At 44.8% G+C, this 13272-nt stretch overlaps 1 protein-coding gene across 3 annotated transcripts in view; it reads left to right on the top strand.

Annotated features, from left to right (window-relative positions):
• The first annotated feature begins 10757 nt into the window (after window positions 1–10757).
• Window positions 10758–13272, top strand: part of CPEB4 (cytoplasmic polyadenylation element binding protein 4) — a 64458-nt gene continuing 61943 nt past the window's right edge. For all 3 annotated transcript variants that reach the window (XM_012533825.3, XM_033432096.2, XM_004272014.4), the window contains exon 1: window positions 10758–13266. In XM_012533825.3, the coding sequence (XP_012389279.1) occupies window positions 12142–13266 (1125 nt within the window). In that variant the 5' untranslated portion in view covers window positions 10758–12141. The remainder of the gene's footprint in view (window positions 13267–13272) is intronic.

Genomic DNA, 13272 nt, shown 5'->3' with positions numbered 1-13272 from the left:
AATAATCTGTGATGTGTGGACATCTATGACAGAAGATAATTCCAAGGGGACTAACCTGAACTATCAACTCTCAGGTTAGACAGTCACTCATTCAGTATGAATTGGGTACCCCAGCCGAGGACTGTGCTAGGGGTGAGGAGATGAAGTGCAAACATCAGGTATACTTCCCACCCTCACGAAGCTCACAGTCTACTGGGAACCACAAACTCAGCACTAATGGGGGTCAGGCAGCAGGGAGAAAGGAGTGAAATCCACCAGCAGGCCCACTCCTCATATTTTGCAGGCCCTGGGAAAAAGTTTAAATGGAAGTCCATCTACCAGATCACTAAATACTTCACAAGCTATAAATCGAGTTAACAAATTGAAGTAACTTCTAGTCTCCTACCCTGACAAATGTACCTTTATAATGACCTGGAAGGCCAAGTTCAATGTAGAATTCTCAGACTCCTCAGGGTTCCTTACCTGAAGATGATGGGGAGAACTGGTCCCCAGGCCAAGGGCTTCCCCACCCCACTCAACACACCGTCTGCTCTTCTTCTCTTCCCATGCCTGACTCCATCCCCCACAGCAAGGAACTCTGTACAGGTGGATGGACACCAGGGCCTGCACATTCAAACTTCAGTCCCTTCCCTCCCTCCAGCTTTTGTCTTGGCCACCCCTTGGGCATGGGGTATACTCCCTAGCAGTGCTATTCGCCCTTGGGAGAACTAACTGGGAAAGAGGTCTCTGCAGGCTCTGGAAGCAGGCTTGGGTCACGTGGCCAGGGCCCAGCAGCCTGGTCTAGACGAGGCAGTGCAGGCATCCCTTGGTTGCATGGGGTCAAGGGCAGGGCCCCCACTTGCCGGAGTCTTAGGGCAGCACTGTCGCCTTGGGAGTGTTGTAGAGCAGATGCCCCATCGTACAAGAGCAGCAGCTACTCAATGCCAGCCCTAATTTGCCATATGTGGGGAATGGATTCAGATGGCTACATCTTCCACTTTTTTTAAAGAGAGAACACAAATCTGGGTTTTCCTATGAAACTGCATAGTTTTTACATTACCAAGTAATAATAATAATGAAAAAAACACAAAAATCATCCGGCTGGCCAAATTAAAAAGTATCTGTGAATCACTGTGGCCTCTATGAAAGGAAAGAAAATTAAAATTCCATTTACAAGTTGCTTGACCACCATTTAGTTTTGAAAATGATATTCACCAATTCATTAATGTCACTTAAGCCCATAAGTAAATGGTATGTCTCCACTGCTGTATATATGTCTGAATTTCATGCACTTTCTCCTCCCCAGCAGAAATCCAATTTACTTGGTACTTCCTAGTACTGATGTATGTCCCCCATAAGCTATCAGGAAAGGCCTGATTTGGGGATCTGCTCATTTTTCTTCCCTGCCACTGACTCTCATCATGTCCTCCTCTGGCCTGCCATAATAACCTGGGAACCTACCTCTCCCTGCACTTCCCATGTAGCACTGTCATTAGCTCTGTACACGTCTGTCACTTCAAGAATTACCTCCACGTCCCCAGGGCCTACCACAGAGCCTGTCACATGGTAGACACCTAGCACATTTTGTCTGTTCTGGACTGAATTTGTTGGTGGTTGGTTCTCTGTGATGACCCACATCTCCCCAATCACAAATGAATAATAATCATAGGGGACATTTCTTGGACACTTGCTATAGGTAGGCACCATCCTAAGAGCTTTACATGTATTACCTATATAATCCTCTCAACTAACTGCTCAACAATTTTTTATCCCCGCTTTCCAGATGCAGAAACTGTGGCTCAGAGAGACAAAAAGACCTGCTCATGAGTCATTCAGCTGGCAGATGTCAGAGGTGGGACTTGAACCAATCTTGCCTGATTCGAAAGGTACGTATTACTCAACCAGTAAGCCAGGCTTCCCTAAAAGTGCCACCGACGGTTTCTGAGATGTCTTTAGATGGCACAGAAGAACTCTTATTTCTATTACTAGGCATTTGCTTGACTCATTTATTTTAGTGTGGGTTAGGAAAAAATAAATGACAGCATCCATTTATGGCATGGTGTATTGATTTTTCTATTTACATTGGTGATAACAGAATTTTTCTTTCCAACTCATTTAGTTAAGTTCTAAAACATTGAGTCCATATGTATACGTATAGCTGATTCACTTTGCTGTACAGTAGAAACTAACACAATATGATAAAGCAACTATACCCCAATAAAAATTTTAAAAAAATAAAAGTAATAGGGCAATGAAAGAAAAAAAGGAAAATTCTTGGCTCTATCCCATACCTATTTAATCAGAAATTCCAGTTTAACTAGTCTTCCAGGTGATTCTGATGCTTACTAAAATTTGAGGACCACCGAGCAGAGGGAAGAGTTTTGAGTCAAGATACCTGGGCAAAATGGTGGATGAATAATAAGATAGGTCATACAACAATAAAGCAAAAATTATGTGTCTGAGATAACAAAAAGAACTAGAATTTGAAAAACACTGCCTCATCAGTTGCCATACATGGATTAAAAAGACATACACACACACAATGAAACTAATTTGTAAACTCACTTGCTTAAAAAAACACATCCCAGGGCCTGCCTAAGAGGACTCCAACTAGCCTCTAAACTTCTAAATTTGAAGCGTGTTTCTTCTTCCTCTTTCTATTTTTGGAATTTAAATAGCCAAATCGATTAAAAACAAACAAACAAACAAACAAAAAAACCCTGCCTCTAAATAAGAAATGAGCTAGGGGCCTGGAGCTCTCCTCTGCCTCATTTCAACTCCAAGCAAATGGTGAATTACAACACCCCTGGACATAGTGGTTTCTAACTACCAAGCTGCCAGGCTTTTAAATAAGAGCAGCACAGAAGTGCGGCCATAATGCTACCTATTTCCCTTGCTAAATTATTTATGCATTTATTATATTTTACATGGGCTGTTGAACCTGACGGTACTTCTGTGGGGGCCAGGTCATTTCAAGAAACCCATTACTGAGAATCAACTCAGCTATGTTAGAAACTGGCACATCCAACTGTATGTGATATTGTTCGTTAATATTATACAATTACTGCCTCTGCCATTGTTTTCAGGTGGTGATAACTTTGTGTGTGTGTGTGTACGTGTGTGTATCTGCACTATTCAATGGCTTCAAGGCACACTTCATTAACAGGCTGTTTAACATGGAGGGTATATCAATAAAGACTAGCTTTATGCAATCGTGGAACTGCACCTAAGATGACTTGGCCAAATGAAGCTATTACCCTGTACAATGTGTTTTACACAAGACTGAAATGGTTTACTAAGTTTATAAAGCCACTGATTCGCCAAAAGATCAGCAGTGTGGTAGAAGTTTTATGCTATGCCAATAGAAACTTGATGTACGCTATTAGGAGATTCCCCAAATTTTCCAAGGCTTGTTGTTAAAGTCAACCTAACATTTATTACTTCGGACTTCCTTATGACTTGTATAACAAGAGGAAAGAAAACTGGTTAATTCAACCTTAAACACTCATTAAAGGCCTACTGTGTGCTGGGCATAATGCCGGGCTTAGGGGTTCCACAACAGAAAGAAAAGTGCCTGACCTGGAGGAGCAACTCCAGTGGGTGGATCTAAATAGCCAATTACATAAATAGTTATGTGGCCAAGTGTCTGTGCCAACCTGGAAGAAGATGCCCACCTCTGCTGGGGGGGTCAGAGAAGGCAGTGAGGGTGCTTGAGTCCCATCTCCCCTGGCAAACGAGATAGCTGTTCTTGGCAGACAGACATACACTGAAAGGCCTAAGAAAGTTGTGCGGTGAGCATAGGACATGCTTGTTGATTCCTCCAAAGACTTTCCTGCTCCTTCACTAGCAGAATTCTGATTCTGTTTGTTTCACATTGGGATCCTTTGGTCTCAGGGAAGGTGGGCCCAGATCTCGTCTAGATCAAGGCATGTGACCCCATCCTGAGCAAAAACATATAACAGGAAGTGTGCTTGGAGGGTCCTTGAGGTAGACCTTTCCTCCCTGAGCAGAGGAAAGCTCGTGACCAGAAACTCTCAGCTCTTTGAAGCCCTCTGTGTCTTGCTTCTGAATGTCATGGTGTGATGACTGGGGCTGTGGCAGACATCTTAAGACCCTGAAGGTGAGGCCAAGAACATCCAGAGATTCCAATCCACAGCCCTGTCATACTTGACCAGCCAGCATCAGCAACTGCTCACCTCTAGACTTCTTGATGTGTGAGAAAAATCACCACTTACTGTTTGTCACTCTTACTCATGCATTCTGTTACTTCCAGCAAATAGTATTCATGACATTGTAAGTACTTGGAACCTCAAGTTTTTCAGAATGGTTGGAACAGTGCTCTCAGAGAGTGGCAGGAGATGATGCTAAAATGTTAGGCAGGTGCCAGTTCATCAGGTGCATGGGGTGCCACACTCAGGAGTCTGGCAGTGCCTTCCAGAGAATGGGTCCCTTCCCAGTGGGGTATATGAGATAGTTGTAGGTGGTACACAGACAAGACAGTATATAATCTTGAATCACACAATGAGAAATTTCGCTCCTTTTCCATTCTTTTTCAGCCCTTCTCATTAGGTAAAGACGACCTTTCCAGGTTGGGATAGTAAGTCTTTAGCACCTCTCTCTAACCTTATTAATCTTCCTTTTTAACAAAGAGAAAGAAAGCCTCAGACTTAGGGCCGGTGATATACTCACAGGATCTAGGAGCAATTCAATACCATTATTTTGTTTTCATTATTTTAAATGTGATAATTACCTTTTGGTTATAGCATTTCGGGTGGCTAATCAAGTTGTCTTGACTGCATATTTATTTGTTTGTTTTTTTAAAGATAAACCAGTTTATAAAAAATGTTAAAGGAATGACAATGCAGGAACTACATCCATATGGCAAAAACTGGGATGCTGGAATGAAAATCACTCAAGTTTGAAAAATAGAGTTGAATACATAAGGAAGCCACTTGAAAGTATTTAAGCAATGGAGTAAGGTCATTAGATTCTCTACTTAGAAAAATTCAGTGAGCAGGTCCAGGAAGGAAATCCAAAAAAGAGGGATATGTATACGTATAGCTGATTCACTTTGCTGTACAGTAGAAACTAACACAATATGATAAAGCAACTATACCCCAATAAAAATTTAAAAAAATAAAAGTAATAGGGCAATGAAAAAAAAAAAGAAAAAAAGGAAAATTCTTGGCTCTATCCCATACCTATTTAATCAGAAATTCCAGTTTAACTAGTCTTCCAGGTGATTCTGATGCTTACTAAAATTTGAGGACCACCGAGTAGAGGGAAGAGTTTTGAGTCAAGATACCTGGGCAAAATAACTTAGTTATACTAGACAAGGCCCTTCCCTGGGCCTCAGTTTCCTCAACTGCAAAATGAGGGCATTGACTTGGCTATAAGACCTCAGGTAGTCATGAAACCTCTCTGGTCTACATGCCCCACCCCCAATATCCACCTCCCTTTGCTCCTTTGATAATAGAATATACATTTTTAGCTTAATACATAAAGCATGAAATAAAGACTATACTTCCCAACTTCTTTTGCCATTAGGTGTGCCCATATGGCCAAATTCTGGCCAATGAGAAGAGAACGAAAGTGATGTGTATGTCTTCTGAAGTTCCCTCAAAGAACGGTTGTGTCCTTCTTCGTCTTCTTCTATTTCCTTTGGTCTGGAATACAGACATGATAGCTGGAGCGAGATCAACTATCTTAGATCCTAGGTAGAAGCTGAATTCTGAGGAGGGAAAAGCAATGAAATAAAAGGAACCCTGGTTTCTGATGACTTCTTGAAACTACCCCACCAGCGCTATATGGACTCTTGCAAACTTCTTTCATGTGAGAAAGACACTTCTTTTAGGCATGCTTCATTTGGATTTTCTGTGCTTTTGCATTATTATGAGAAAATCTTTAGTACCTTATAACTTTATGAGAAAACACTATGAGAAAACAATCAGAATATCGTGGGGGCAGGGCCTGGGAATTTGCATTTGATGGGCTCCCATGGGGACTGCATGCTAAAGTTTGAGGTTGGATGCTTACGAATCAACTCTTATAATTGTTCTTTAGTTTTATATATATATATATGCTCCAAGAATAGGGGAGCAAGAAATTTGGACATAAAAGGAAAGAACCATCTTTAGTGTTTTTTTATATAGATGACTTTCTCTGAAACTTTACTGCTTACGGGTTCCAAAGTGAAACTCCTTTGGCAGTAAAAATTCTGGCTGAAAGGAAATCATTGGACAAACTGGACCAGTGCCTGTGAGCTCAAGGCTATGTTGGGGCTAAAATTTTGGTCTCTGACTCCCAGATCTCTGATCTCTGTAGCTTCCCTGTGAGCTCCAAAAAGCTCTTCTTTTTCCAGCATCGTAGGTGAAGATCCTCTAGTCTAGCCACAGAGTGTGAGATGGTGGCTGTTTGGCAGCCTGGCCATGGTTTTGATACAGGGAAGTGAAGTGTGTCCAATCAAAACAGCCAGGGGTAATCTAGGTCAACAGCCCATCCACATATGTGGCTGGAACCACAAAAGAATCCAAGTCATCCCATGTGATACATGTCACAGTTTGGAAGGTCAACCCTCCATTCCAGCTCACCTAAATCTTTGCCGGGATATGGCGAAATCAAGTGAAGCGCGTCTCTGTCCTGGACCTTTCCAAACCTTTTGTTCAGTGACATTGCGTTGGAAGAACTGACTTCACCGCTCCCCACCAAAATGGATTGTTAACTATGGACTCCATGTTAATGACAACACCTTAAGTGGGAAAGCAGGAAGAAAACAGTATTTAAAATGCAGAGGGCTTTTGCAGGTTATAAAACAACAAACAAAAGGAGAAAATGTAACCCAGCAATTAACTGTAAAAAAACCAATGGTGCTTTCTAAGTAAATGTGCCTGCTTTCCAACACTGAAACAGGGTGAAGATCAGAGGTGGGTTTAATAAAACCTGCCTTCAGGACGTGGTTCTCTTTCTGTCTGTCTTGCCTTCTGGTAGTGAGCTTTCAAGTAGTTTTGGAAAAGAGGATATTGCAAAAGTAATTCCATCCTTCCCTCTTCCCCTACCTTCACAAGACCTGCTTTTGAATATTAATATTATATGTTTTTCGTTTCAGTAACATATATATTCCTCTACTATGTTAGAATCCTTATTAACGCTGCTAAGCAAAATAACTGCTGGGTATTAATCTCTTAGGGGACTGGACCATGTACTTGCCCGGACTTGTCTTCTCACTACAGCTCCCTACCCAAAACAACACCAAGGACACGGTGTCCTTCAGTTCCATTAGAGAAAGCTCCTGGGCCACCAAATCTAAAAAGATCAACTGCTTTACATATTTCTCCATGTGATGAGCATGTGTTCATGTAATTTATGGTAGTATCTGGTGGCTTTGTGTATGAGTGTCATATTTCCATAATGTGCCTCGGTGTCTCATGGAAATGAACCAAAGCAGGGCCACTGCATTGTGCAACAGGGGGATGGGTATTCACATAATAGTCTGTGGTGCCTTATGGAGTTGCACAGTGCACAACCTGGGCAACGATGGGTGGTGGCCCTGATTGCTAAAGTCATTAGACAGGCCCCTGGGGAGCTTGGGTGTGTGCTGTTGGGAGAAGACAGTGTGTGCTTCAAGAGCAGTGGTGGAGGACATTAGCTAGCGTGGGGAAGAGTTCACTCTGTGTGATTATGAGGTGAGATTTATATCGCCTGCCAAGCTTTAAGAGAGGCTGATGAAGGAAATATTAGGGCCCTGCTTCCTGGGAGGCTCCGACTTTGGGGTGTGGTTGACCTCAAACCCCAGAGGGGGCTGGGCTGTAGCCAGCAGGGTCCATTCACTAGCCTACAACTTTTCTGAAGGTGTGTCAGCCCTTAATGGACAGGGAGGGAGGGTTTTAAAAAAAATCTTTTTAATTAAAAAAAAAAATCTGGTAGCACCTTAATGTCCAGGGAGAGCTTGCTTTCTCTGCAACCTGGAGGCTTACCAGTGAGCATGTTTCATGGGAGGTGCTCTCTTCTGCCAGCAAAGTGTTCAAGCCAGCACTCATCTGCAACTGTTGATCTCTTTGGAAATCCTAAATAGAGCTGCTGAATTGTTGTCATGGTTACCTGGGACAGTTTCTGAGGCCAGAATGTTTTCAAGGAGGGCAGCCCTGAGCTGGGTATCCTGGGTTTCTGAGTAGGCAACTGACTCAAGAGAATTGCTTCCCGCTTCCTTCTCCCATGCTCCTAATCCCTAGCCAGGAACCTGATGTCTTCAGAGATCATTTTAGCTTCAGCCCAGCCCAAACCTACTGCCCATGCTTGATTTAGCCTTAAAAGATCAGGCTGACCTAGCAGCACCCTGACTATGGCTCTGGTGTGTCTCCTCCCTCTACAAACCAACATAGGTTCCTGGATTCACTCATGCATGCAGCTTCTAGGCAAAAGGCACTTGAGAAGTGGTTCTCTGCGCTTCATATGTTAATAAGGAACTGACATTTTTGAAAACCTCTTATGAGCCCAGCACTTCACTTGTATCTCATGTAATTTACCACCTCCTAGCCAGGGAGGAATATCATTCACATTTTATCTATGAGGAACCAGGGGCTTGTAGTGGTGATGCCCAGAGCTCTACAACTAGGACGTAGCATATCTGGAATTCAAATTACCTGTTTGGTTCTAAAGATAGCCCTCTTTCCTTCAAATATGGCAGCCAGTTTAGTCACTAAGAATTGGCAGCCCCAAAAGACTCTCAACCATCTACTGGACATTGAAGATTCATTCATTCATTCATTCGATAAACATGTCCTGAGTCTGCTCTGTGCCAGACCCTCTGATGGCCACTGGGGACACACAGATAAATCAGACACAAGCTCTGCTCGTGAAAAAACTAACTCACTGACAACCAGCAGTGAGTAAATGAGAGGAATCTGTAAGATGCTACAAAAAGGAGCAGTCAGGGAACTCATTTTGGAGGAAGTGACACCTAACTGAACCAGCTAAGTCTCAAGGTATGTCCAGTTGTGGGGAATAAACAGCAGAATCAGACCCAATCCCTAACACTTAAGGAACTCAAAGTAGAGTTACAGAGACAAGACTCATGTTCATGGCACAACGAAAAGACAAAAAAATCACCGATTAAGGTCCCAAACAGGTGTTCTACATGGAAGTATGGGAGGATTGACAAACTTAAACAGCAGAAGTTGGGGTCATTGAAGAAAGGCTAGGGAAATGAAATGGAAGCCACCTTTTTTCATGAGATTCTTCTTAAAAGTCTTTGATCTCTCCCTTTTTTATTCCCGACTCTTGCCATAGTCACTCGTGGCTCTCCTCTGATTTCTTTTCATTTCTCGTTTTCTACTAAAGGAAAACACTCACTTATTCAACATCTTTAGAGCGAGTGCTGAGAGCAAGGCATTAATCTAGGTCCTGATGGTGGTCATAGTGGTGAGAACGTACAACTATGAACAAGACATGGAGCCCTTGAGCAGCAAATGAACAACCTAAATGATTAAAGTTTGAGAGATGTGAGTCCCAAACCAAATGGCATAAGGAATGAAATCATTCAGATTTGGAAAAGGGACTGTCATTCAGGAAAGATTTCATTGTAGTTGGTTTGTTCACTCATTTCTTCAGCATTCATTCACTGATGACTCCTATCTACAAGATTCCCTCCTCAGAGAGCCCACAGTTGACCACAGGTCCAGGAGACATAAGCAACCATTACAATAGAGGGTGATAAAGAAGCATGAGATGTACACTGGGCCATGGATGTTCGTAAGAGGGAGCTCGGAAGACAGAGTTGGCAGCTTTTGAACCGATTCCTAACACTAAACAGGAGTTTACCAGGTGGAGAAGTGAGGAAAGGGAAGGTTAAAAGGCGCTGAGATTATATTTGGAGCACCTTGGTGTGGGGCGGTTGGAGGGAGACGAGGTGTTAAGATATACTGCCCCCAGAGTGGAAAAGCCTTGAACACCAGACTAAAAAGTTTGGTCTTTTTCAAGGAGGTAGTGGGCAGTCGCAGAGAGGTCTGAGCAGGTGAGGACCCTAACAAGCTTTTCGTTTTGGAAATGTCCCTCTAGTAAGCGAGAAGGGTGCACTAGAGCCGGACGGGGATGAGGGCTCAGCCACAGACGTTTACAGCAGCTGTATCTTTGTGCCTGAGACTGCACCAGACGGGAGCCTAAACTAAGCAGGAGGAGTGGGGGTGGGGGAATGGAAGGTGAAAGGAGAGTCCCGCGTGAGGTCTACATTCAGGACAAGGACATACGCAACTCCAGGCACCGCACAGCTGCCGGGAAAACCCGCCTCCTCTTCCAGATCCCTCTGGGGAGGAGCTCCGGTCAAAGCACGTGATGCCTGGGGAACCACGTTTACTATGGGCAGTCCTCCCGTTCATCCGCGGTTTCAGGGGTTGCCCCACCGATCTCCCGCACCTGGACTCTTTACCGCAGTGCTAGCGAAATCCGTTCTCTTCCACGCGTCCCGCTATACTCCTCCTGCAGAGCGTGGTTAGGCGAGATAAACAGCGCAGGAGCCCTTTGCCCACACTAAAGATGGCGACCAGTTGCGCTCACTCTGGATCGGGGGAGCGGGTTCCAGGCGCCAGGCCTCACTGGGCGAGGCGCAGACGGAAGGGGCGTCTCTCGAGATAACTTTTCGACCTTCCTGGGAGGGCGCCTGAGCCGGGGGGTGTGGCCTAATCTGAATTCTAGCAGCTGATTGGCTTTTCAGCAGGTGGGCGGGGTGTCTGCCCTAACCCACCCCTCCCTCTTCGAACCGGAAGTGTCTCTCGGTCTTTCCAGCTGGTTGTCATTTCACTCGGCTCGGTCCTAAGGAGAAGGACTCAGCCGCGGCTGCTGAACCCGGGCACCGGGAGGCGGTGGCAGCGGCGGCGGCGGCGGCGGCAGCGGCGACAGCAGAGGAGGAAGGAGGAGAGAAGAAGAGCCAGGCGGAGTCCGCAACTACGACAGCGGGGACTGCGGGACCGGGGTAAAGCGACGGCGGCGGCGACGACGGCCCAGCAACCGTGAGGAGAAACAAAAGCCTTCTAAATTACAGTTTTTAAAAAAATCTGGGGGAAAAAAGAGAGAGAGCGAGCAAAGGGGGGAAGGCCCTTCTCTTTTAGAGTAACTACGCTGGTGGGGTTTTCCTATTTTTCCTCTTTTTTCCCCCCTGCGGAGAATCGAACTGAGAGAACTGAACAAACCGCCCCTGGGTCCCATGAGGGAAAAAAACCCCGGAGCCGCAGAGAGGGGTAGAGGCCGAAACCGCAGGACCTTCCAGGTCGACCCCTTGGTCCCCGCACCCCGGGGCCGCCAGCTTGTCCTCGTCGAGTCTCTCTAATCCGTCCTGATCGCGACACCCCCAAGAGGGAGAAACGGGTGTTTCCAACCCATTTCATGGGGGAGAGGAGGCCGGGGGGAGCCCCAGGAACAGCGACCGCAGCAAGATCTGCACCCAGAGCTTCAGGAACAGCCCCAGAGGCCAAAACTGCACCCCGTGAAAGATCAGAAACAGGACCAGGAACAGCAGAAACTTCCCTGCAATCATCTTTCCATTAGTCAATGCTGATTTCCTCTCCCGCAACCAGGAATTCGCCTCCCACCCCAAATAACCTAATATAATCTATATATATAAATATATAATATATAATGTTCTTAAATTATTCCTGATTTTTTTTAACCAAGCTGCCAAGAAAAGAACGTATTCTCCCCTTAGCCCTATTCTAATTTTTATGTGAGTGAATCTAAACTGCTGAAGAAGACCATATGTGATTGTTAAATTATATATATATATATTTTTACTCCGCGCAATGCTTATTCTTCTACATCCATAGATGCTTGAGAAGCTGTGTTTTTGTCATTCATGTACGTTTTCCTTTGGAAAAAGAAAGCGCCTATTTTACTAACCAAAGACTTGATTTTTACCCTCTGCGTTTGTATTCCCTCCTAGAATAAGTTGGATTCATGTCAATGTTTTAAGACATTTTTTTTTTTTTTAGTTTTTTTCTTTCAGAGACCAGAATTCCAAATCTGAACTATTTAGGGTGATAAGCTGCGATCTTTGAGCTAGCTAAAAATAAGACATTTCAAACAAGCAACTTAAATTTGGGGTAGAGGATACAAAGGCGTGAGACATCAGGTTGTTGTTTTTTTTTTATCATAAGATTCTGAGCCTAAAAATAATAAATGGGGGATTACGGGTTTGGAGTGCTAGTGCAAAGCAATACTGGGAATAAATCTGCTTTTCCAGTCAGATTCCATCCACATCTGCAGCCTCCACACCATCACCAAAATGCCACCCCCAGCCCCGCTGCTTTTATAAATAATAACACAGCTGCCAATGGCAGCAGTGCCGGGTCAGCTTGGCTCTTTCCTGCCCCGGCTACCCATAACATTCAGGATGAGATCTTGGGATCAGAAAAGGCAAAAAGTCAGCAACAGGAACAGCAAGACCCTTTAGAAAAGCAGCAGCTCTCCCCCAGTCCAGGTCAGGAAGCTGGAATACTGCCTGAAACTGAGAAGGCAAAATCTGAAGAAAATCAAGGGGACAATTCTTCAGAAAACGGCAACGGGAAGGAGAAAATAAGAATCGAATCACCAGTGTTGACAGGGTTTGATTATCAAGAAGCCACGGGGCTAGGTACTTCAACCCAACCCTTGACATCTAGCGCGTCGTCTCTTACTGGTTTCAGTAACTGGTCAGCAGCGATAGCGCCTTCTTCCTCTACAATCATCAATGAAGATGCAAGTTTCTTTCACCAGGGAGGGGTCCCGGCTGCTTCGGCTAATAACGGTGCTCTGTTGTTTCAAAATTTTCCCCATCATGTCAGCCCTGGCTTTGGAGGCAGTTTCTCTCCTCAGATCGGGCCTCTCTCACAGCACCACCCCCATCACCCTCATTTCCAGCATCATCACAGCCAGCATCAGCAGCAAAGGAGGTCTCCTGCCAGTCCCCATCCCCCACCTTTCACACATAGAAATGCTGCTTTTAACCAGCTGCCTCATTTGGCGAATAATCTTAACAAGCCCCCCTCTCCATGGAGCAGCTACCAGAGCCCCTCTCCTACACCGTCTTCTTCCTGGAGCCCAGGAGGTGGTGGATATGGTGGCTGGGGAGGTTCCCAAGGCCGAGATCACCGCAGAGGGCTGAATGGAGGAATAACGCCCCTGAACTCCATCTCGCCTTTGAAGAAAAATTTTGCAAGCAATCATATTCAGCTCCAGAAGTACGCTCGCCCCAGCTCTGCCTTTGCTCCTAAATCCTGGATGGAAGATAGCTTGAACAGGGCTGACAACATTTTTCCTTTTCCGGTAAGA

This window comes from Orcinus orca, chromosome 3, assembly GCF_937001465.1.
Source record: "Orcinus orca chromosome 3, mOrcOrc1.1, whole genome shotgun sequence".
Taxonomy (NCBI): Eukaryota; Metazoa; Chordata; class Mammalia; order Artiodactyla; family Delphinidae; genus Orcinus; species Orcinus orca.
The sequence above is the reverse complement of the archived record's forward strand: the minus strand, read 5'-3'. Positions and strand labels throughout refer to the sequence as shown.